This window comes from Oryzias latipes, chromosome 20, assembly GCF_002234675.1.
Source record: "Oryzias latipes chromosome 20, ASM223467v1".
NCBI classification, from domain to species: domain Eukaryota; kingdom Metazoa; phylum Chordata; class Actinopteri; order Beloniformes; family Adrianichthyidae; genus Oryzias; species Oryzias latipes.
In genome coordinates, this window is record NC_019878.2 from 8866693 (window position 1) to 8893420 (window position 26728).

The 26728-nt window shown below is 40.1% G+C and overlaps 1 protein-coding gene across 2 annotated transcripts in view; it reads right to left on the reverse strand.

Annotated features, from left to right (window-relative positions):
* Nucleotides 1-26728, reverse strand: part of LOC101161760 (partitioning defective 3 homolog) — a 409623-nt gene that overhangs the window by 205315 nt on the left and 177580 nt on the right. For both annotated transcript variants that reach the window (XM_023950354.1, XM_023950353.1), the window contains 6 exons: nt 25132-25359; nt 24870-25057; nt 19275-19414; nt 18884-19012; nt 2055-2237; nt 1678-1848 (listed from right to left, as the gene is read on the reverse strand). In XM_023950354.1, coding sequence (XP_023806122.1) covers nt 1678-1848; nt 2055-2237; nt 18884-19012; nt 19275-19414; nt 24870-25057; nt 25132-25359 — 1039 coding nt within the window. The remainder of the gene's footprint in view (nt 1-1677; nt 1849-2054; nt 2238-18883; nt 19013-19274; nt 19415-24869; nt 25058-25131; nt 25360-26728) is intronic.

Here is a 26728-nt window from a genome sequence, read left to right on the forward strand (position 1 = left end):
GGTTCTTTTCTGCCTCAACTTCCACTTAACCAACCGGATTTTACCTCCCCAGAATCATTACAGCGCTCTGCCCAAAAAAGTCTAGCTCTAGCCCGAAGGCCTCGGCAAAACCCGTGCAGTTTTCATGGAGTGAGGTGGCCTGGACACGCTGCACATATGGAACCCCCCTCCCCCATCCTCCCGTCTCTGGTGCATTACGGGCTCTGCTTCTCGGCTCCTTTCCCCTGAAGACAGTGATGGATCTGATTCATTTCACTGGTGGCTCCCAGTGCTCTTTACCATCCCGCGGGGTGACAGTGGCAAACTGGCCCGCCACATATTTGTCTGACCAGTACAGCAAAGGGAAGAGATGGGGGAGTGGGGATGCAGAAAATAAAAAACATGAAAGAAAAAGAAATGGTTCATTGTAATTTTAAAAATGTGTGGTTTTTTTTTTAAGAGATCTTGAGATGTTTCGGTATTTGTAAGCTCCACGATGGCCTAAAATGTGACTTTGATGGATTGAATCTAAAATGCATCATTGGACGTCTTTTTTTTCTACGCCGCTGTTTTACTGCAGCTACTATTGAAATAAAAAAACGCTGTTTGCACCTGTCATAGCAGAATTTCCTTCATTTCTCCCAGGCAGAATGATTTCTATGAAATGTAATGTGTTATTTTTTTTTATTGATGCAAGTCTAACAGTCTGCTCAGTGTCGGTTTGTCTACCTGTCTGCCTGCTGGTGAGAGATTAAAGTCGACAGGAGACTGACTGGACTCAAGTGATAGAACTCACTGAAGCTTTGAGCGGAGCATTCCCGGGAGGGACAAGTGTCCTCCCTCTTAGTCTGGAGGTGGGAGGAAGGAGACAGAGAAAGGAGAAGCCAGGAGAAGGGAAAAGAAAACAGCGGATCAAGCAGAGCTGTTCAAAAATATAGTTGCAGTTCTCTGTCAGAACGCTGACCCATTTTCAACCAATTCCAATCAGTCAGCATCGCAGGCTTGAGGAAAAACGGAGGAAATTAGAGAAATAGAAGAGGTGGTGGAAGTGTGGTGAAAGGGGGAAGACAATGCTCCAGAGGACTACGCTGCTCAGGAAGGAGTTCAGTGTCGCGCTCCAAAGTGACATGTCGCCACAGGATACAGCATCCAATTAGAGCCACAGCAACATTAATCAAATCTGATCTCCAACCTTTGGCTTCAGGCTGAGTGAACCTGTGTGGGCACGGGAAGACGCTCCTTATTTTAGTTTTTTTTCATGAAAAACACCATACATGTCGTAGCGTTAGAAACAAAGCCAGACCACTTTTATCCGTTTATCTCGCAGTGGTATTTTGCGGTGGGTGTCAATCATGACATGATATGACTGATGATATTTCAGATTAAGGTCCGACATTGGCTGAAGGGAGCAACAGGGAAATGTTATTACTCATCTCAAACAGGAAGTTATGCTCTTTGAAGACTGAAACGTTGATAAGGGCGATTCGTTTTTTTTATCCCTTAAATCAGTGCTTAAAACAGATAAAGGACACCAGTCTGTAAAACATTTAAGGGCTTAGAAATAAAGTTTTCATGTGAAGAAAGATAGCCGCTACAACACCATAAATTAAAGGATTTCCAAACGAGATCCTAAAATTAGATCTCCTGTTGGTGTTGGGTTTCTTTCAATGGTTCAACTTCTCAGTAACTGTTGGGTACCTCAATGTCTCTGGCCGTCCTCCGGGCCACAATGAGCTGAATCATGCCACGCTTGTTGCCTTCCACGGACATGGATTTGCGCAGGGCTTCCATAGCTTCCTGGTTGGTCATATCAAGCAACGATTCCCCGTTGACTGCAATGAGTTGGTCATTGACGTGCAGGCGCCCGTCCTGCATAAGTGGTGAAAAGTAAGTAGAAACTGCCTTAATTAATGGTTTAAATGTACTTTGGATGTCCATAAAGACATTCTAAAGGACACAATTCGACTTGTTAATAACTTTATTGTTATAGTCCAAAAAATAAAAAATATTAGTACCACTGGAAAGTTCCATTCTGGTTAAAAGGGAGAAAACAAAGACAAAAAGTTGTTACTTGCCTTACTAGCAGCTCCTCCATTCATAATGGACTTGACAAAGATACCCAGATCAGCCTGAGTGTCCTTTGAGCGGTTGCCCTTGACGCTGACCCCCAAACCTGCTGAGCCCGAGTCATTTAGGGGGATCTCGAAGGTCATGAACTCTTGCGTTCCATCACGTGTTAAGGCTGTGTCTTCTTCCTCCTGTTGAAGAAAGACAAAATTAGATTTCATTTTTTCATTACATTTCATTTTATGAATATTTTGACAACAAGATTTGAGATTTCTAACTTTTATATCACTGTTAGTGGTGATAGAAGACAGCAAAGGGCATAAAACTGCACAAATTTGTGTGGAGTGTCAAGAAACAGTCTTCTTGACAAGAAAGTTTGCCTAATGATGAAGCCCACTGTGGCATGTAAGAGTAAAAATACAAAAAAGCCCAAATAATCTAAAAGAAGAAAGGTTACAAATATGAAAATGGAAAGCAGGTTGTACACAAGTTGACCAGAGCTTGAGTGAAGTGAGTAGGGCGGTATAATAGTTTGGATTTCTAAGCTAAGAATGACCATCTTCATTGGGTAATGATGTCATGATGAGCACTAGTCATTTTTGAGGCAATTTAGACTCAACACTTGGGACTTTTGCTTCAGAAATCAAGTCTTTGGAAGAAAGCTTCATGTAATAGGGTCCTGACCCTCCTTCCCAATGCAATGAATGGGTCCTTTGTGTGAAAATGACAGGATTTTCTTGTGAGGAGCAGATTCTATAAAAAATACTAGTTTTTTCAAAAACGATTAGTCCTGATGGTCGGATTGGACTGCCTCATCCAAAAGAACAAGCCCAGCATGTACACCGTGTACTAAGATTTAAATTCCACAGATATATAATAAAGGGATACATTAATATTTGAATATAATTATGGTACTTGTCTATGCTAATAGAGAAAATGTGTCTAAGAGCTGAACATAGATAGATGGATCTATAGCAATTTGGAATTCCTAAATGCTAATATCCAAGTCAAACACTGTTGGTTCCTCCTAATGTGACTGTAAGACATGAAAATTTAGGAAATGTACTTAAAATAAATGTCCGGTTTGAATACTCTGCTTTCAATTCCTTTTAGAATTCTACAAAGGGCTGTAAAAACTCAAAGGATGATGCTTAAATGTCTCAATATTATAGCTATATTTTTCTGTTTTCTTAAAAAACGTTCAGCACCTCACCAACATGCCACGGAAATATTTAACATTTGCAAAAATATTTGTACGTGAGTAATTCTCTAAAAATGTTCTTAACTCCCATGTGTCTCAAACATTTTAGTGTCTGAAAGTCTAAAAAAGTGAATAATGTAAGAAATGTTATTAACAGACATTATTAACAGACACAAACTAGAAAAAGTTAACGTCCCATTAGCTAAAATGTGTTCTCTGCATTTGTTCTATCCACTGGGGGAGTGGTGAGCTGCAGACATAGCTGCACTCTGGAACCATTTGGTGATTCGGTTTTCCAATCCAATTTTTAATACTGAACGCCAAACAGGGAGGCATTGGGTCCCAACAATAGAGTCATTGGTAGGACTTGACTTTGGATTTGAGCTCATGACCTTCCATTCTCAGGGTGGACACTCTACCATAAGACCACTGAAATACATAAATTGTAGGAATGCTTTTGTCGTGTGTTTGAATATTGCATAACCCTTGTGCTATCCTATGACCCCCCTCCCCTCACATTGACGTGTTCTCCCTACCAAGACAAAGGTGGATAAAGGTGGAAAGATTTCATGTAATCCATGGACACCAGTGAAGATCACAAATCATTGAAGAAAAAAGGTTCAGCGCACTGTCTAGTGGGTCTAGATGACCCAACTCCTAATGTTAAAGTGCCTAGGATAGCACAAGGGTTAAATAAAAGGTCTTTCTCTTTAAGGGTCCATGTGACATTTGCGACTTACTATTTCATGACAATTCCAACTGAATGTTGGTACTAATTCATGTATTTCTTTCAGGTTTTTGGTACTTGGATGTTGAAACTTCTAGTACTCTGGAGAGTTACACCCAAAACCCATGGATGGCCAAAAACCGACCGAAAACCCAACCCAAACTACTTACAGAAGTCACACAAAATAATATGAATTTTTGGTCCATGTCTAATTTTATGACACTTCTAAGCCTCGTTTCCACTGAGTGGTACGGTACGGGGTTTTGAGCATTTCCATAGTAAAATGGACCCGTTAAGCCGGACTGAACTGTACCATTTTTGGGCCCCTGTTGGTTGTAGGAAATGGTAAAATGGTACAGACCAGTTAGGGCGGAGCTTCTTCTGGAACCCGTTGATTGGTTGAAGTTCATGGCGACAAAAGAAAGCGCAAAAGAAGCAGCTAAATTCCTCTTCCTCGTCTCTCAAACAACTTTGACGTAATTGTCTACCTTTGAGTGGAAATGCTGACCTGAATTGCTTGGACCATTCTAAACTCAACAGGACCGTACCGGGCCGTACCACTCAGTGGAAACAAGTGTTTAGTGCAGTTCCTGAACTAATAGTTTCAAAAGTGGCTCGGGTTATGGCTCAAATACTTAAGGTGTGGGTTTCTGCTCTGACACAAAACATATCTTTACCCTTTAACATGTGGTCATGACAGACAATGCCTGAAACTGTAAATATTTGACTATTTATGCAATCACTGGGGTTCAGCTGATTCTGACGTGGAGAAAAGAGAGTTGCATTAATTGTATCAATGGTTGAAGAGTTACTGGAGCAAAAGCTCAATAATTAAAGGGTTAATGGTAAAATATCATAGCACAAAGATGCGTAACAAAAGGTTATGGAGGAAAGGTTGTTTTCAATGAGTTTTACCCTTTTGATGACCTTTGCATGCACACATTTGCTCCTGAAAGCTTTAGAGCAGCTCATAATTTAGCAATTGGATGTGGGACTTGTACTGTCCATATGGTTACAGCTGCCAAGCAAGAGAGCTGGAGGAAAACCAATGAGGACATTTATGGATGTAAGTGAAAAATGGCATAAAGACGGATGATATGAGAGAAGAGGAAGATGCAGAGAACTGGGTTACATGGAGCCACATGATTTACTGTGGCGACCTCTAAAGGGTGCAGCTGAGAGCAGAAAAAGCAATGCCCTGAGTAGCCACATGTACATCCCAAAGTGATAGAAATGAACCCCAGACGCCCGTATCCTCTTTAAATACAATCATCCATGTGTAGTCGGGGGCGAGTGGTCCTCACAGCTGCTTGAATCAAGACTAAAACACAAGGATTAAGTCAAAGACGATGCAAGGGGCGGGGGGTTGTCTGGTTTTTGTAGCCTGAGGAATTATTGGGATGCAGTGGTGCATTCAGGTGGAGGTTCTTTTCATTGCCGTCTGACTGAGCCCCTATTCTCCACATGGCCTTCCTGTCTGCCCTCTTTTCTTCCATTCTTCCATTTCCCCCCCCCCTTTGGTTTCAGAATTGCTGTACACCTGTCGGTACAACCTGTCAACCGGGCTTTGTCTGCGACTGGAACCGTAGTCAATTCAGACTGCTGGAATCCATTTAATCGCCCTGCATTTCAACACCTCTGCTTCTACAACAGAATGCAGTGGATCTTATAAAGAAGTGACCCAGCGTTTCCCCTCAGGCTGCCGTATGAAGTGGATGAGGGGAGAAAAATGGGAGAAATTAGTTTTTACATGTTGACCGAAAAAAACTCCAATGTTTAGGCACCACTTTGTATTCTGATCTGGCAAAGCATTTATTTCAACAATGTCTGACAGCCCTGTTCAAGTGACCACGTTTAGTGAAAAGTCAATGTAAACACATACAAAACAGATTGTACGACTGTTTTTGGGCCTCAAATACACATGTTGTCCACATGTTAAAATAAGTTTAATTTAAGAACTTTTAAGACTTTTTAAATACATTTTTTAAGAACAACTAAAGATTTAATTTAAGACTTTTTTTAGTGACAGAGTCACAATAAAAAAAAACAGGAAGTCAAGATAAAAAAAAAAATGAGGACCCATTTACTAGAATTTAATAAAATGTAAGGCTTTAAACAGCCTTATTTTAGTTCTATTAGATTTAAGACCTTGTAAAACTGTTGAAGGATCCTCGGCCACCCTGATACAAAACCCATGGCCATTGAGCGTTATACCATGTCGATCTGACGAATCAGGGACTCGGGTTTGACGTATGGATGATGTCCTTTTCAAAACATGGAATCCTTTGAAAATTGATCATGGAGAATTTAATAGTTGTGGATTGTAACCAAATTAAATTATACGCCACCAAGTCTTTCATATATCAGAATAGAGCTAAGAACAAGTGAGTGGCTTTGACATTTCACACAAAGCCTCTTGTGAATGTGGGGTTGCGACAGTCCAGTGTGGACACCATGAGCTAAATATGCCTTTAAGAATCAACATAGCAGTAGAGCAATAAGAGCTCAGCTTTTTACTTAAAAATGAATAATTGGGGCTAAAAGAAATGTTGCAAGTAGCTTTTTCCCCCTTTTTTGGACCTCAAACTGCGATAAATTGACAGTGTCCAACAGTCAGCTACAATGACAAGGGAAACTAACCAGCTGGAAGGATTACTTTTGAAACCAAGTGGAAGCCTTTTTAGTGTGTTTATACGCACTTTTCAAAATTTGAAACAATAATCCCCCGTTCAGGGAGGTGTTCTAAAAAACCTTAGGCAAAGGCAAAAAGCAAAAGACAGCAGTGAAACGTTTTCATCAGACAGGAGTAAGTGCCGCCAGCCAGGAATGAGTTTGTCAGGCTGTTTGACAGGCCTTGTAGCAAAGACTCAGAGCAGGAAGAGCTGAATTCAACCAGCTCTGAGAATGAGAGGAGAGAAAGCCCACTCATTGTTCCAAGCTCAGCCTCATGTATGCACATGGGACAAAGAGCACAAAAGGCACTGACAATCTGATGTAAAAGCCAAGAAAAGGTTACCTGCTCAAGTAAAACCTGAGAAAGTGCCAAGAAGGAAGAAAAGTTTTATGTAAAGTAGGTGTTTGTATCTCAGATTGAAATCTTCTCTTGAGTGTGTTTGATTGCAGAAAACACCAAAAGGGAAGAATTTGTCAGATATGGAAAATTGTGTAACAACAGCTAGCTGCCTTTTTTTTTCCATTTTTCCTTTCATATTTGGCAAAACTAGCACCCAAAAAAAACAATTATGTATAAATAAGGTAGAAATCCTCCATCGGTCCATTTTCTTAACCTGCTATGCCCTATCCCCTATCCGCCTATCCTGGCTACTGTTGGGTGAAGGCAAGGTACATCCTGAACAGGTTGCCAGCCTGTCCCAGACCACTTTAGAGTCACCAATCTACCTATGAAGCATGTTTTTGGATTGTGGGAGGACACCAGAGTGCCTGGAGAAAATACCCACATGCACAGGGAGAACATGCAAACTCCACACAGAAAGGTCCCATCTGGGATTCAAACCAGGGTCTTCTTGCTGTAAGGTGAGAGTGCTAACCATTGCGCCACCAAGCAGCCCAGGTAGAAGTAAATGGATACAATAAAAAAGAGAAAAACTATAAAACTTAAAACAATTCAAGCAAAAAATAATCAGACAAAATTGAGATACATGTGAACCAAGGTTATTATAGTTAACGAAAACTAACGAAAAAACTAAAACTAGAACTGAAAAAACATTTTCGTTAACTGAAATAAAAATAAAAACGAGAGTTTTAAAAAAAACGAAAACTAACTAAAACTGTTTGTTGTGTGTATAAAACGAACTGAAACTAAATAATATTAACCCCCAAAAATACTTCGTTTTCGTCTTTGTTAATACATAAGTCTTTTGGATTGAAATAAAATCTTTTTACTTCACGCTGCTAGTTTTACTGTGTATTTGACCCCTACGGCATCACGTTGTCTGTGACGTCACATGATGTCTGTCCGACACTGCCGGCCAGCGTGGTCATAGACATTTACATGAGCGTGATGGCTGCATTAAAAGTTGGGAGAAAGCGGGAGAGTCCTATTTGGGACTTTTTTGAATATAACAGCGTAGAAAACTAAAGTAAGTGCCTTGTAGTCGAAGCAGGAGACAAAATTTGTGGAACGCTCCTCAAAGGGAAAAAACCCTACGAAAAGTACATTTAAAAAGCGCACACAAAAACGCAAATCAACACTACCTACAAGCTAGCCTCTCGCCCGCCCTCCCCCGAAAAAGAAGCAAGAGCAGATAACGTAATGCTGTTATCGGCTGTTGTATTTTAATTTAAGGATGGTTGTACTCGTGTCCTCTGAATAATAAGTGTTTCAAAATGTATCTTTGATTGATTTTTTATCATACAATACTTATTCTGGTGATTTTGAATCATGCACCTGACAAATATCCTAATTTACAAAAAAAAAATGAAAAAACTAAAACTAACACTAAAACTAATAAAAATTAAACTAAAACGAAGCAATTTCAAAAAATAAAAACTAATAAAAACTAGTAAAGCTGCCTCTAAAAACTAATTAAAACTAAATAAATTTAAAAACAAAAATTCAAAACGAAATAAAAACTAAAACTAATAAAAAATCAGAAACTATTATAACCTTGATGTGAACTGAGATTACTTAAAATCCCATGAAAGTAGTTAAAACTTATGTCACTGTAATGTCAGAGTATCTTCTTTGGTTTAAATGGTCGACAGCACCTCACAAATGTCTCAAACTTCTTGCTTTTACACGCTGATGGGAACTAAACTGAGAATAATTTAAAACAGATACAATAATAAATTATAAAATTTCTAATTAATCTGAGAAATTATTTGAAATTTTTTTCATATATATAAAATTGAAACTACATGAAGTGAATGAAATGTGATTTAGAACAGGAATTCAAAAAAGCCCACTATCATTTGCAGACTATTTAAGGATCAAAACTTACCCACAAAAGAAGAGTCTAATTAATTCAATTCTGTTATCAAAAAATGTCACCCATAGAAGGCACTATATGTCCAAGTTCCAACAGCATTTGTTTATCAAACTTCATAAAGAAAGGACTGATTTTAAAAAGAAAAACAACTATCACTTTACTCCAAAATACAAAACAAAAAATGAAGCTATCTATTCAGTCAGATTTTGAAGGAATTTTATAATTTAAGAATGTGTCTGCCTTAATGGAAATACATTGTGTATTTAAATATGAATTACTACTTTTAATTAATATACAGACTCTCAATGCACCAAGGCTGTGCCACAATAATAGGTTTCTTATTTAATGGACAGCTCACTTAACTAGGAAAGATGGGCCGGATGAGAATAACAGCCTAACAAAAAAAAAGAGATGCAAGGCAAAGAGAAAGAAATTGTGAGTGCAAATGAATTACAATTACCTCTCTGCACATCAATGCCTAAAACAATTAACACCGTTGAAAAACTTCTTTCCACACTTGGCCAAATTTGATGACATAAAGGTCATTGGGAATGAATTTGAAAGGGATAAAAGAAGTCAGCCATGGGTGTAATTGAAAAAGAGGTGCAAGTGAGATAAGTATTGTAACACAAATTTCTTTGGCGGTGTTTCTCCACGCAACATTTTCTGACAAAAGGGGAGATTATTAAGTACCTTTAAGCTGCAAAAGCTAGCTCAGGTACAACGAGAGTACGGTGTGAACAGCTTTGAGTGTTTAGGAACTAATGGGACATGTTCCTCCAACCAACAGGCTTGGAGTGTTCTACTAAGAGTTTCTAAGCTCATTGCCACAAATCTGACATAAAAAAATACCTGATTATTTTAATTAAGTTAGTTAAAGCTAGCTAAAAGTAGACAACTTGATTGCCAAAATCAAGGTAATGTAACACAACGGGGGAGGGAACCAAACTTGCGGTCTACCGATCAGAGGTCAACCCTTCTACCTTTGCACCAAAACCAACAAACTTCTACAACATACTAAATATGGAGGCACAAAGAAAACCAGAGGCTCATCAGCAAAGACTTGATAAATCTTAAAGACTTTGGGAATAACTTTTGTTCAATAGGAAAGATAATACCTACTCTCAAGCATGGTGGTGGATGCATGATGATTTGATTCATTGATTCATTTATATGGGCCACACTGAAGACCCCAGTCACAACGGAAAATTTGCCTTTATACATTTTGTGGTTCTACGATTTGTGTTGAAAGCCTTTTGTCACAACTGCCCTTATAAATGGGTACAGGTTGTCTGTGCGTGAAAACTGGACAAACCTGTCAGGGTCGTGCAGTTGTCCCACACCAAATATTAAAGTCGTTGACCACTCAGTGAGCCTGTAGAGCAAAAATGCCTTTTTTTTTCTATGGCCGTACTGCGGGCAGCAGGTCATAGACAACACTTAGACAACCTGTAAATGTTTGTAGGAGTGAAGTACATGAGGCGCAAACATGTCGTACTGATTTTAAGAGTGCAATCCTTGTGGCTCCTTGCAAACAAACTGACTTAAGTGCAGGACTGGCACATGGGAGGTTCAAGGTTTGATCCCCAGAGTGCGCAATGAGCTTCATCCAGTGTGGGTCCCTGGGCAAGACCCTCTGTGCTACTGCCTAATTATGTAGGCACATTCGGCTGGTCCCCAGCCCGGATAAGATACAGCGTTGTGTCAGGAAGGGCAACTGGCGTAAGCATCTCTACCAAACCACCTGTGCGAATCAGTGAAAGCTGAGCTTCTGTGGTGACCCCTGAAGGTATATGCCAAAAGGTGAACAACAAGATGATGAGTGTAGTTTGTGTGGGCCTCTATGGGTGTCCTACAGGCACTTGCGTATCACCTGCAACCCTCGATTGTGCAGCATTTGCCCGCTGTCAGTATTCGTTCCTTACAGACTACTAGAGTGTGGCGTGAGGGAACCGTATGATGGTATTACTCATATGCCTTATGAGTAAGCCTTAGCCAATCGAATACTTTACGATACACTTACCACATGCATGACAATCGTACGTTCCATTTTTATGGAATATCTATCTAGCTTGAGATGCAGTTGCTCCTGTGTAAAACTATTTATAGGCACAGACAACCAAAAAACTTGCAGCACCCATACAGGTTAACCCCTCAAATGGGACTAAGGCCTAAGTATCATATACTCTTCTATTCCCAAGTGAAACAACAAGACAGGTAATATGAAACCAAGATAGTTGTTAACGTTAACAAAAGCTTTTTGCACGGCAATTTTGCCTAAATGAATCCTTTGTTAGGTCAACATTGGTATATGAGTAGCAGTTCATATTGTCTCAAAAAGAAATAAAAAAATTCAGTAAGAGGACCTGGAAACTAAAAAGCTCTAAAAAGACATATAAGCTTTAAAAGAAATTATTCGCACATCATTAAGCAGATGCCTTTACTTTCAAGGCAAAGCATTTTGATGAGATCAAACACCAAATTCAGCCTGGTGATGTTTTCTGGAAACAGACGGTGTATCCCCTTTAGCAGCGGAACTGAACTGCAATAAGTGGCCTCTAAACACTGTTTATCAGCAGTGCGGCGTGCTGAACCGCCCCATCCCGCACTCGGAAGCGCATTGAAAGCAAGCGTAATTATGGAAGCAGCTGCTTAAAAAGTGCTAAACGAAAACAGGTGGCATCACGGCCACATGATCAGACACAGTTAACCAGTCTGGCATTGTCGTCGGTGACGCTCGACAGCTTTAGCTTTAATTATGACAGAGCGTGTGTCACCAAGGTTTTTTTTTTTGCCTTTCTAAAACTGCGGAGGAAACTTAGAAACAACGAAAAGTCTGAAAAACCAGCATCAATTTTCTGATTAAACCAGGTTACATTTTAGCAGCTGGTCTATTTTGGGGTGTTGTTCTGAGAATATGAGGGATTTATTAATATGAAGTAATTTCGACCAAGAATGAGAAAGGATTCTTTTCACTTTGCCAAATATCTACTGAGCCACCAGAAAAGGCTGTGTCACCTGTTAACATAAATAAAGCACTTAATGGAGCCAAAAGAAAGGCTCTGAATTTCACCCTTTTCGTAGTAAAATATTGCCACAGATTACATCATCCATCTAGGATACAAGGAAGCATTACTCTGAGAGACACCTAATTATATTAACTGCATAGATGTCTTTTTTGGCATAGCTGCCCCCTCAGCACAGGGATCTTTATCGCCACTTCAGCGAAGGAAGCCAAAGCCGTCCTCTCGATGAAACACCGCTTAGGTAGAAGAGATTTCAGATAGAGTCCCAGTTTTCCAGCCCAAAAGTCACCTGAAAACCGCCAGACCAAGCCAAAAATCGCCTGTGTGTGTGTGAGTCATTGTGTGAATCATCGCTTTTTCACAGCAACCTGTCCAGTCTAAAAGCACAATCATACAATTATCTATCTATCTATCTATCTATCTATCTATCTATCTATCTATCTATCTAGATGGTGGGAGGAAACTGGAGACCCTGGAGAAATCCCATGGATGCATGTGGAGAACATGCAAACTCCACACTGTTGATGTTCTGTTTCAGGTCCCCCAGCTGGGACTTGAACTGGGGGCCTTCTTGCTGTGTGGCAAGGGCGCTAACCACTGCGCCACCGTGCAGCCCCAAAACTGTAAAGTAGTTTTTAGAAATTAATATTTTAGTATAAAACCAACTGAATTCTAGAGAACACATTTTGGGAACTTTTTACCAGTGGTGCAATTGGGTACACAGTGTGGTATTTTATCACTGCGACAGGGCCCTGGTTTAAATCCCAACGCTCGGTGTGGAGTTTTATGTCCGCCTTGTCCATGTGTGGGTTTTCCCAGGAAATCCAGTTTCTTGTCCTTGAGAGGGATGGATGGATGGATCGAATCGAATCAAATCGAATAAAATGAAAGAAAATGAAATGAAATAATTTTACATGTTTTATTTTTTGCAGCATCTTTGTACATAAAAAACATTATTGCACCTAAATGATGCTTCAAACAAAGCAGCCCAGAAAGCACCAGCCACAGTGTAGTGGGTGAAAACATGCTGGGGAGGGGTTGGATTTTAAAACAGGCCACAGGGGTTGGCACTTATGAAACAGGCCATTAGTCTGCTATAATTGTCACCAATATTGTCACGCATTTGTCTACCCCATCCTGGGCACTCACACGAGGCATAAATTCGGCTGTCACATCAATCTGACGCTAGAATTAATCGCGCAATTAAGATTTCCATTGCTTGGCAGATACGACTACTAATGGATCAATGACAAGTGTGATATGATCATAAAGAGGGGATTTTAATGTAGTGTTTAATTGCCTTTATGTGGTCGCCAGTGTTACAATCCAGGCTGGGCATGCCCATTTATTCTCCAGCCCAATTGGAAATAAAATATGCCGTTCATGCAGGGGTCACAAAGCGCTGAAAGGGCAGGTGTGGACAATGTTATTATGGTACTCAAGCATATGGGACTAATTGAGGCCATATTGTGCATGAGGTTTTACAAGGAGTGACTAAGTGTTTGTAATTTTGCCTAAAATATGTTTAGGCTGTGAGTCTGCTTGTCAGATTGCAGCAGTCATGCTACAAAAAAAAAAGATCTGGGATTAACAAGAGAATGATTTAGAATGGTTTTGTCCAGACTTTTTAAAAAGACACCATTGTAGTTCTTTCTTTCTTTTTCCTTTCATTTTTAGGAGCTACAAAGACAGCAGGTGGGTCTCCGTGGGCCTCGGTTCCAAATAATGGCATGGGGACAAACGTATAAAGAAGAAAACCAGAGTCTCGGTCTTTTTGATTTCTGCCCTAAACATTTGTCTTTGCTATTACAAGAAAAGCCAATGTTGGAAATGTAATTTTCGCCAAATATATCTGAGCTATATGTTCTCCTTGCAGCGGTAAGTACAAACAGCTCTGCTTGCTGGGAGATAGATTGCAACTAGACAAAAAACACCCAGAGGCTATGTTAGGCCGTGTCTGTGTCTCCAAACACATTTATACTTTCATGTGCGGAATTTAAAGGCATATTTGTTGTATTTGGCCCTAAAAAGTGTTCTGTCTGTGCTGGAATGAACCTTGTAGCAAACATCTACTCTCAGCAGAAAGATCTGATGCGCTCGCTAGCTAAGCTGAAAACTGATAGATGACAAATGCATTTGTTTTAACCAACATTACTGTAAAAACGTTGCAAAGATATTTCGACAAAAATGAAAGCTGATTTTAAGCACTGCTGCAACTGATCCAAATAAAATGCCAAATTTCTTTTGTTTAGCTTGATTAAATTAGCTATTTATCAAACCTATAAAATGTAAATCGTATTTTAAAAATTACCAAATCTTATGGGCTGTCTGTTTTTCCAAGGTTTGTTACATTATGGAATTGTTACCCTTGGAAATTGACTTCAAGCTATTTCAGATCTTTCAAATTATGTTGCAGTCAGTGACTCCACCCCTCCCACAATCAGCTAAAGAGGGCTTATACAAGCATTTCTGTAGAAGCATTCACAGCTATCATAAGTTAACTGGTAACTCTAAAGTATCCCTAGGCTTGACTGTGTGAATGTGTGTAGGAGAGACTGTATGCCCTGCAACAAACTGGCGACTTGTTCAGGGTGTACCCCACCTTTGCACAACAATAGCCAGGGCAGGCTCTGGTGACCCCGTGACGCCAAAAGGCATTTAGTGGATGCAGCGTGATTTCTCACTGAGGGCAAACCAACACAAATATTACAAATAAAGCAACAAGAACTGTAGCCCACTTAGAACAAGAAGAATCATGCTAGTATAGAGTCAGAATACGGCTAACACAATACTAAATTTTTTAAAAATTAGAAACAAAAGGTGTGAGAAACGCACAACTTGCCACACAAGTCCACATTAGTTGTAGAGTTTTTTAGAGTCCCGCAATTGAGCCGTAACAAGCAGTTCTAAATCTACTAAATTATGACTAAATGACACTTTACTGGTGTTTCCATGCAACATAAATGGGAAGCCAACGATTCAACTGTATGTAAAAAATATACATTTATGTAATTCCAAATCAAAAAATATTTAAATTTTCTCACATTTTTCTATTTTGTAGTCATAAGCTGGTGCAGCCAAGTGAGATATTAGCCTTAAAGCGTGCAATTAACTAAATTATTCTCATTTGCTGCTTATCTTAATGCCCCTCCTGTACTTCTGGAGGTTTTTTGGTAAGCTGCCTTCTGCAAACCAACTGAATCGAAGTTAATTGAATTTTACGAACGTGAATCTGTGTCTTATTTTAACCCAAAAACCACTTACGACTACACGCTAAAGTTCTCCATTGATAAAACAGTCGACAGCAATGCTACTTGTCAAAACTAAATGTCAAGGGATGGGGGTCTAGGATCTGAAGTTTTTGGTGGATTTAAAAAATAATTTGACTGGAAAAAGTATTTTTTTTCTGATAGTCAGGGGGTTAAACAATAAGTTGTCTATTTTAACTAACAGCAGATTCATCACAGCCTTTTTTTGAAATGGTCCCATCATGGCCAAATGAAGTCATTTAGCCATTTATTTCCTGCTTTTTTATGTTATGTTAATTATTTTGTTTATTAAAGAAGTCTTGAAGAAAATTGACGCTTTTAAGCGTGCCTTATAGTGCAAAGGAAACAAGGTAATCCATTTAGGTCATAAAGATTATTGCAAGCATTTAAAAAAACAGAAATTAATCTTAATAAGGTTTTTTATTTTATTAATTAAGGCGGACTTTAGTAAATAGGCTGGTAAACAGAGTTCTTTTCAGTTGTTTTGTTTACATATCTTATTTCAAGTCTTAATTTAAACAAATAAACCCAAACTAATTAACCTCCAAGCCCCAAATTTAAAAAGTTCCATCAAACTTTTCCTTCAGCTTGAAACTTGACATATTTTTCCATTAAGTTGGGCAAAAAGCAGCTTCCTGAAGGTCCCGCCTTATCTGATGTCGGTGTTCATGTTTCTGTTTCAAAGCTGCACAGCTTCCCCGATGTAATATTCTGCATCTGCCGGAAAAAGTCTATCAATATCCTTGAAGTGGAGAGGGAAAAGTGAGCATGCAGGTAACTGGAGCAGTACCCCATTTCCTTTGATTTTCTGCTTAACCTTTTCTCTCTGCGGCAAGTACATGTTTATTGAAAGCTTTTGCGAGTTGCTGCTGAAAGTGTGTCAAAACAAAGTCTAATCGTGCTAATTAAAGATGCAACACAAACATGCTGGGAGGGTAAATTAATTCCTCTGGGAAGTGTGCACCGTGCAGCAAGCATACAATAAAACCTCCAAACAAATGGTTGGTGAAGGGAGAAGGGCAAAAAGATGAAACATCAATGCAGACCTTAAAAAAAAGTTGTTGTTTTTTTTCAGATGCAGCTGCAAATTTTCTTTGCGCAACATGTCTCAGCATTTTTCAAATTGTTGAGGCAATTACGCTCATCTATGGTGTTTATGTGTTTCTGTTTATGTGCGAATGAGCCGAAATAATAAAAAAAAACAAAAAAACACACATACTCCCCTCACCCGATTTGTGCGTGTCAGAAAAAGCAATTACCCACAGTGCTTTTCTGCCATGCTTTATTTGCAATACCTGTCACCGGTAAAGCCTCGGCCTCCTTTTCTGATTTTTATGAACACTCTTGTTGGGATTATTGAGATTTGTAGAAGCACTGCAGGGTAATGCGAGATTGTTCTGTGGGAGAAGAGTATATTTAATTTGATGTTACTTTTTTAAAGTGCAGGATAAAAATAAACATATGAAAGCAATGATAAAATATGAATTCCCGACATCTTGGTCCAGATAAAAAGAAGATTAGGCAGCATCTTCAGGATGGACCTGTTCTTTCCCACCCACGTTTATGCAGGGGGGGGGCAGCATTCGTACAGCAACACTTGCCGGGGGCAGCTGTGCATTTTTTATCACTGCTCACGGCATCATTCAGCTGCTGTCAAGGCTGCATTAATCAGCGGGGTGCATCCCTCCAGTTGGAGTGGAAATGCATGCTGGTTTGGTTAAAGAGCTGGTTAGCTAACACGAGTGGCAGGTATGACAGGAAGCACGCGGTTTTAAGGATTTCTGGATTGAAAGCGAGGCTTTTTCTTCTTTAAAGGATGGCAAATTAGTCGCGTAAATGTGTTTTTTAACTGCAGGTGCAGCGAAATAAGCGGCGCCTCCGCATGGAGAAACAGCAGGAACCGGAGTGAAAGGTGTCACAGCTCCCGTGGCGGGGTTAACAGCTCGCGCGCCAGGCTGAGGTTTTACGGGTGGAAGTGAGGTTGGCGTCGGAAGCTCCGGGTCTGCCAGGGGGGGGCCGTGACGCCCGAGCCTGCTGTCAGATTCACAGAGCGCAAGGCTGGGCGAGGGCATGAGCTCCGCCATCTGCCGCGTGACAACCAAAGTCACCCTGAATACGTCTGAAGGGGGGAGTCTGCTCGTCTGTGGCTGAGAGGAAGACAAAAGCTGGATTTCGTTTGCATCGTCATTCCCGCGTGTCGTTGCATGCTTGGTGTGTTTGAGTGGATGCACGTGTGTGTGAGCTCGTGTCAGAGTCTGGAAACGTGTGTGCACATTGCAGTGTGTCGATGTAGTTTTTTTTATATTTTGTTATTTTTTACAGGGACTTTGTTGATTTACCAATAACCTATTTTTCTATTATTTCATAGCTGATACTTTAGTTTAGTGGAGCTCTGTTGCTGCCCCCCTCGGAGGGTTGTGAAAGAACTGCAAGAGCACAGCAGGCATTGGTCAGTGAGGTGAAGAAGAACCCTAGTGTCAGATAAAGACTAACAGAAATCTCTGTCATGTGCTACAATAAGAAAGCATCTCTTAAGCATGGAGTCAAACTGTTTGAAATAGCAAAAGAGCACCTGGATTCTGTATTATATTTGTATCTGTTCCATTCATCAATAAATGTATAAATATATAGCTAAAATAAAGTTTAGGCCCAAATACAAAATAAAATAATAATAATACTAATAAAATACAAATACAAATAGACACCTTGTGTGTCAGAGGATACATAAGCCTCCATTATAACAGTAAAATCTGTCCAACACAAGAGGCCTTCGATTCTGATCTTTTTGTTCAGCTGATGGATAGGGCAGATAAAAAAACATCAGAACCTCATCCTAACTGTGAGATATGGTAGAGGGCGTATCATGGTTAGGGGTTGCTTTGCTGCCTCAGGGCCATGATGGAATGCTGTCATCGGTAAAAAATTCCAAAGATTTTTAGGAGATTTGGGAAGAAAACTAAAAGCTGCGTTCACAACGTGTGCGATTTGAGATTCAGAGGCATCTAATTTCTGTCCAGCATTTAAGCATATTTGACACGCGAATTGGTGTGAACGCAGCATCTGTCCGCCAACTGCAACTCCAAAGAGGATGTGTGATGCAACGGGACACTGACCCAAAGAATAGAAGTCAGTCAAGAACAGAATGGCTTCAGCAGAAGAAACTACGTCTGCTTGAGGTCGGACCTCAACCCGAGTGAGATGCTGTGGCACGACCTCCAGAAAGTAGTTCCCCTCTCAACAGCTTCGTAAAGAGAACCATCCAAAATGGGTTGCGAAGGTCTGATTTGCAAAACATTTGGTTGAGGTTATTGTTGCTAAAAGAGAGCCAAGCATTTACTTAGCATACTTTTTTCCCCCTACACTTTTTATTTTTATCTTTTCTTCAATAAATACATGAAAACGTTTAATATTTGTGTGATTTTAATTTAATCAGAGCATGTTTTTCTATTGTTGTGACTTAGATAAACAATAGAACCCCTCTTTCTGTTGAGTTCATGCAGAAATCCGGGTTCATATACCTTTTATTTGCAACTGTATACACACATAAAAAAAAAACGATCTGGTTACTCAGTCTTGCAAAACGACACACTTTGAAATGTTGCAATATTTCTAGTAAAATGCGTCACATATGTGAATGCACCGATGTTTGCAAACGGCGTACTGACCACCTCCCGAGGCAGCAGGGAGTCCTCGTCCCGAACCACCAACAAGTTCACGATCCCGTCCATGGGGGCAGCTCGAAGCAACGCCACCACCTCCTCCTGACTCTTCCCACTCAGGTCCTCTCCACTCACCTGCACAAAGATGAGCACATAAATGCAGTAAAACCAGCTTCCACAAAGGGAAGATGATTTTACTAGCTTTATTGAGGTGCACCTACTTGAGAAAACTAGAAAGAAAAAGAACCAATGGGCTCTTTGGAACATTTGAAAGTTTCGGACCCATATTTATTAAAGCCTTTCCTAGTTTTGACATAAAAAATCAGAAAAAAATTCGGAACAGAATCCGTGTCTCAACGCCACAAAGAGAGAATGCATTTGGAAAGTGCCGACTCACCTCCAGCAGCCGGTCTCCAGCCTTCAGTCGACCATCTTGGATGGCAGCGCCTCGAGGAAGGATGTTTTTGATGTAAATGGGAACCATCCCACCAATGGGGACATCCCGAGAGGTGATGCTGAATCCCAGACCTTCCTCACCTAAGAGAACAAGAACAAACGAAACTGTGTCCACTTACGTACAACATGAAGTTCATATTAGTTTGTGTTGTAGCTATCAACCGTACTCCAACGTTTATATTTTTCTAACAATTGCAGCTTAAAGTCCCACAACAATCATCTTTGGATCTTTTTACAAAACGTTCCCAGTGATCTTTTTAATTATATTTATGCCACTTTTAGCCCAAATCAACAATCCTGTATTGTTTTCTAGGACATGTTTTCTGCCGAGCTGCAGTACGGCTGGGCTGTTTGTGTGGAGCAACCCCACCCCCCTTCCCGTTGCTGCGAGCTCTCTGTCTACATGCTCTCCTTACAACCCCTTACGTCCCAAAAACCATCTTTTTCAAACTGTCTTTTTTTTATCTACTTCTGATTCAGGACTTAAAGAAATACTAATTTTGAGCTTAATTTTCTTAATATATATGTCCTCCATCATCAGAAAAATCCTACAAGAACATGCAAAAAAACAACAACAATCCCATTTTCATAAGAGCGGGTATTTAAATGGAACAGAAACACACTTTAGATCATCGTTTTCCCCCGTTTTCCTCATTAAATATAAGCTCCCGTTCTGGCATCTCTTTTAAGGTTCACCAAGGGTGTGTCCCGTTCGTGCGCCTTGGCGTGCAAAAACGACAAACATGCTCCTGCCTATGAAAATAGTATCAAAGCTAGAAACCAAAATTGAGTGCTGTGCATTGGTGGATGCGGACAGTAAAGCCATTATTGCATGGTTTTGGTCAGATTAAAGGCTGGTTTGGAAACAGAAAAGTATGAAAAATGGATGATTATGGATTGCATTAAAGCACCATTCAGAAGGTAGGGTACCTAGTAGCAACATTTCTTTTATATATTTTTTACTATTTTGTACCACAGACCTACGTCCTCTACAATAGATGCTAAATAAATCCTCAAATCCAGCAAAAATTGATTAAAATATCCATCAAGAGAATTTTTTATTGCGTATATGGGCAACTCAGTTTAAAGTTTTGGAACTCAACTTCTACATCTGTTTTTGAGGATTTTTATGGTTCCCTGACGGTAGCAGCCAGCTGCAAACACAGATACCTGAGAGGCAGGACTCCAACTTCTATTTAACACATTTGAGGGGGCATATCTGTCGTCAAAATGTCACTGGCTGATCGATTAGGATCTCTGATCGCAGAGATGGACAGGATTCCACTAAGTATAACCGAGGTGTCAACATTTCCAGCAGCGCGAGTTGGAGAAGTCGTGCAGTGCGGCTTCACTCCCTGCTTTCTAAACAGTAACAGCGGCGCTTAGTATTCATGTCAAAGAGGCTGCTCATTTCACCGAGCTGTCAGCACCTGTGATAGTTCATCATGACCTACTTTTTCCCTGCATGTCTCTTTAGCAGCCTGTCGAACTGTCTGTCAGGAGGGCTGACAATGATCCGCGGATGGAACACTAAGAGCGCCGATCGCGGATGGCAACTTTTTCCGAGCTCCCGCACACAAACCAACTTTGCAGAGACGTGATGAAGAAGTTGCTTGTAGAGGTGAAAAGTTGAGCTGTTTGGGATAATGATGCCCTCTGATCTCCCCATCGGTGCTGCGTGGTAACAGTACAGGAATAGAAGTCATGTTTTATGTAGAATATTATTTATATAGTTTGTTTGTGACGCCTGACAGACTGAATGCAAAATGAAGTAATTGGTGGAGGTTCTTTGCTCTGTTTGAAGGCAGTTTGATGGTTCAAAAGGAGTTATAGTTTGTGTCATTTTCCTGTGCGAAACTTTTTTGGGTATAAATAGTAATAATTAATGGCTTCACATGCAATTTAAGAAAAAAAAAAATCTTAGTTCACAAATGTACAAAATTTGGGGGGAGAGAGTGCATTGGTAGATATTACTAAAAGACCCTAGAGCACTATCGTTGGTTGATTTTCACCAGAGCAAAACTATTTACATGAATTTCAGTATGCCGCGGGTCAAAGAGTCTGTGCCTTCACCAGCGAAGTCTCACATGTCCCAGAAATGGGTGGACCAAAGACCAAGTTTGTAGAATCGTTTTTTATTATTTTTTAAGAATTATTTGTTCTCAAATTACTAATTTTTCAGTCATTTTTGAGCATGTTTTTAGGAACTTCCTATGTTTTTCTTTTTCATTTTTTTGCACATACCACAGTGCAAAAAATTAAAGAAAACCACTTTAATTCGTCATGTGTTGTCATGTTTTAAACTGTGTTTTAGGCACTTTTTGTTGGGTATATTATATCAGGTAAAAATTACCCCACAACTGTTCTAGGGTTAAATCGAAAACATATGCTGATACTGCTATCAAATCCTAACTTGTCTTTTCCAACTTTATCTTCTTAGAATGCAAGTCTATTTTGTTTTTTATTCTTTGCTCAGACACAGTCAAATAATACAGATGACCTCCACTATTTACTGGTTGGGTAGCAAGGTGATCACTCCATAGATACATTTACACCACCCACCGCAGCATGAGTTCAAGCTGCCACTTCTGAAAAAAGTCTATGTTTCGGGCTTTCGCGATCAAGACTCTCACGTTCATTCGTAGCTACGTTTTCGACTGCTTCTGGGCTCTGCGTACAAAATGCGTGGCCTTGAACTTTGACCAATCAGAGACTAGGATTTGGTGGTGACCTATGGATTCGTCTCTTTTCGTTGATGGAAGTAACAACCGTTTGAAAATGAAGCATGGAGGGGAATCTAATTATTGCAGTTTGTTCCTAGTTGGAATTCTATGATACCAAGACTTCCATATATCGGAATAGAGCAGTGAACGAAAAAAGCCTGGACAAAGATTAGCAAGATTTACCGCTTCAAAAAACAAACGTTACAGTCACAACGCTGACCACAAACATTGTTAGCAGCATGTTAAAAACAAAAAAAAAAAACAGTCCAACAGTGCTTCATGTTAGCCACTTTAAAAAATGTACTACACTTGTAAATTCCAACCTTGTTTTCAACACGTAAAAAAGCAGACTGATGTCGCTAAAACAAATATTACGCCAACTCCCAACCTTATTAGTAACACATAAAAAAAATACACAGTCGGATACCGCTACATGTTTACAATAACATCTAAGCGCCTTGTACCTCACAAAATCGGTAAACACAACCAGCATTAATTCATATATAAAGTGCTCCGGATTATATTGTTTTGTTTTTTTAAATTAGTGCTTTTAAGTATGACATTTAGTGTGGAAAATATGATGGTTGAAATATGAACACTAACTAAGCCAATCGAGCCGATCAAGTGGTGAGACATTTGTAGAGGTTGGGTCACATTACAGTGACTTCATGGAGCAAAGATGTCCTTTGCAAACCGAATTATTTCATCACGGCACTCTTGTTCATTTGTCATTCAAGATTCACTCGAGCCACTTAGAGTGAGAGACAACAATTACACGTAGTCAACAACCGCTCGCCTAAAAGCGCTGCAGCCGTGATAAAAGCTGATAGTCATCGAAAGGAAATGTCAAAATACATTTCGGAGTCACATTTCCTTTCGGCCCTTCAGGACTTTAGAGCTTTCTAAGTTTCCGGCTTATCAACATTCAAACGTATGTCTCGAGAATTCTCCCTTCTATCTAAATAAAAGCTTCTTTACATCCCAAACATGATGTTTGAACTTGTCACAGTTGGGAAAGCGCACATAGCTTTTGACACAGCAAACGGAGGAGCATGTGGACATAAACGGAATTATTAGAAACAGCTGGGGGTGCACCAACATTTCCCCCTGACTTCAGTGTAATGAAAGACCCGAACCCACGAAAAGAGATTTATTGTATGGTAAACAAATAAAAGCAGTCCGAGTTTCCTCGACGAGGCCCACACTCTGAAGGAGCTCTGCAGGCAGCGCTCAGAAGCCTCCACCAAACGCATTAGAGCAGCTTGTGAATGCTTTTCCCCTGAGCGTGTCGCATTTAGCCTGCGCTGCTGCCCTCACACGCCATGCTGTTCCCCAACGCTCACAGCAGAGACCTCTTTGCCAGCTTCCAACCAAACATCTGTTTCTTTCCGTTACGGAAAAAAAGAGCGCCCCGGCGCTGTATTGGCACTAGATTCCTTTAAAACCAAAGGCCACAAACAGATGAATGTGACTCGGGATGTGGCGGCTGGTCCACCACTGCGGTACAAAACTGCTCCAAGAGCAGGGATTGGTCCAAGTCCACTGAGGAGATGAACATCAGCTGGATCAGAGGGGTCGTGAAGGAAAGATTAATATATTTCTACGATATTGAATAAAGTTTTTTTAAACTTCTATTCAATTTACCTTAAACAAAAATTGGACGGATCCTTTATTCAAATGAGGAAAATCATAAAGGAAGCCTTTTTAGTAAACAATGAACTCATTCTCGATTCTATAGTTTCAAAGTTGATGTTTAATGAATCAAAATCTTTGCAAAAAGTTGAAAAACTTCACAAAAATTGTTTTGTTTTTCTTCATGATCAAAAGTTTGTATACCGTCAAATCGTATTAGACTGGCTACAAAAAAAATGTTTATCCGGTCAAGCATTTGTCTAAACCATAATTTCCGCACTAAAAGTTGAAGAAGAAAAAAATCATATATAAGTTGCACTTTTTGGAGAACTTTATTTAGCAAAATACAGGAACAAGAGTGTAAATTTCATCTTGAAAGGCAAATCATATCAACAGAATGGAACAACATATCTATCACCACTTATTGAGATAACATAAAGAACGCGCTAACAAGTCAACTAAACTCTTTATCTCCCGTCAAATCACTAAACTCATCAGCATAACGCTATATTCACACCAGAATTGGAAATGCAAATTCAAGCGACCACCTTCAGTAAAAAGTCTAGGTAAACAAACGCATATGCCCATTTCAGGGTTACATGTTCAAAACTCTTGCGTTCATGCATCGTTACGCAACTTTTTAAGTGTTAACGTGTGTTGAAAGGGACTCGTATTTGGTAGTGACGTATGAGTAGCATCCTTTTCAAAACATGGAAGTACCAACCGTTTGAGGATTGATCATGAAGAAGAAATAATGATTGCGGTTTTGTACCCGCCTGGAATTCCACAACACCAAGTCTTTTTTTTTATCAAAACACAGATTGAGAAAGAAAACGCCTGGAGCAAGAGTCACGAGATTTGCACCACTTTGACATTGTGCATCAAGCCTCTTCCAACTGTGAATACATGTGCTAGTGTCTGGTAGTTACAATCTAGTGTATGCCAAAAGCACGATCAAGAATGCCGGTTTAGCACTTTACATGCCTGGTAGGTTCACAATGAGCAGTGCTTTTTTTCTTCTGCGTTGCTGTCAGTAGCAAATGCTGATGTGGACACCTACAGTGTCCTCTAGTGGTTTTTTCTATTTATTTAAAAAAACACATATAAGTTGCACCTGAGCACAAGTCATACCTTCTGCCAAACTATGCAAAAAGAAACTTAAATTCTAAAAACTACAGTACCTTTCTTCAGTTGGACGTTGAACCTGCGACCTCTCTTATTCAGGAAGGATGTGTTGGGTAAATTTGTGCTTATCCTCCGCTGCAGGGAGGGCGACGAGGAGGGAGGCGTCTTAGAGATCAAAGAGGGGGGTAAAGTGGCAAACCGGCGGCTCGTCTCAGGAGTGCTCTCTGAAAGCGGGCACTGGTGGCTACAGAGAAACGCCAATATTTTAGGTCATTTACTTTGCTTCGATCCATCCATGTCTTTTGAAAGAAAACCCACCTGTGGTTGCTGCTGGACTGGGATCCAGATCTGGCTGAAGAACCCCCAACTAGACTTGACCTGTAGCCTGGATGCTGAGAGTCTTGGCTAAAGCGGACCCTGTTTGACTGGGGGGAAGCGATCTCCTTGTGGGCCGTCAGTATCTCGTACTGCCTCTTGAGGGCTGCAGGGACCACGTGGAAGACGATGACCGGGCAGCGCATCGCCTGCCTGAAAATGTTCTGGGCTCTGCGGGTGAAATAGGACAAACAGACAGAAAGGAAAAATGTCACATCGACTGCATTGAATGAGCTTAAACATCATAAGAAGTACACATACGATGATGTACTATCCTAGCTTTGGAGAAATAGAGTCAAAAGGTACTGAAAGGCAGTAGGGGGGGATGAGGTTAGTATTAGCAATAGTTGGGTGATATACAGTCACAACTGGATGAACGACCCCCTTTTGGGAAATCAAACCTTTTAGCTTTTCAACAGAAAAATTGTCATTGTTTAAGTTGGAAGATGACTTTAGAGGAACAATGAAGTTATAACCTTACTTCCTTCGTTTAAGTAGGTTGCATTATTAAAAATAATCTGCGAATGGTGAATTTCGTGAAGTAGGATTGTACATGTTTTAAGGCTGTTAAACCCCTCGCTGCACATTTAGTACATCTTTTTAAACTGTTCTCTCTTGTTAAAACTCTTAAAGTTCAAATGATAGATAATTAAGTGCAAAATATATTGAAGGAAAATAAAGATCTGCTCAAAGTCGTAGATTCATGTACATTTTGCAAACTGAATGCATTCTATACAAGAACCCATTCTGTACCTGGGTTGGAAGGGATTTATTTGACAAAGGTCTACAGCCAATCAGAATACAAAACATAGTGACCTGTAAAAAAAAGAAGTTTCACAAAAAACACAAAAAATCTGTAAACCAGCGAGGCTCCAAAGGACCACTGCAAAGCACCTCTTCTGATGAAGAGTCCAGTCACTGTATAGATATAGAGCTTCCCCTTTTGTTTTGTCTGAAATCCAGTTCAATTGAAATGGTGGTGAGTTTATGATGAGCGAGCATGAGTTGACTCAATGATCAAATAGAGGATAAATCCTGCAGCGCACAGTGTTCCAGAAACTTAAAGTAAACAAGTTCACTTTATTCTTTTAATAGAGAATATAAAAAAGGACACTTTGTCTTTAATGTTCTTCTACCAATCCATCAATTTATAAACCCACTCCCCTGTTGTTCAGAGATGTGGGGGCTGGCTTTTCTCCCCACTTTCATGTGGAAAATGGAAGGACACCCCCAAACAGCTCAGAGCCACATTTATTACCCATCCAACCAGCATGTTCTGGCCTTAGATAAGAACCCAGAGCACTTCTTGTCACGAAAAGAGCCCATCTAAGGTCCCGACTGTAGAACCTTTGGCTGTCCCCGAGAAACCTAACTGAACCAAATCAGCTCAGACAAGAGGTCAAAATTATTTCCAGTCAAGGGTTTATCCTGGTTACCACTTACACTTAGCATATAGATAGACTGACTAAGAAAGAGCCACTCTGTGACATATGGGGCCCCGGGCAAGTTAGGACGTTTGGATTCAGACTTGATTTGTCTA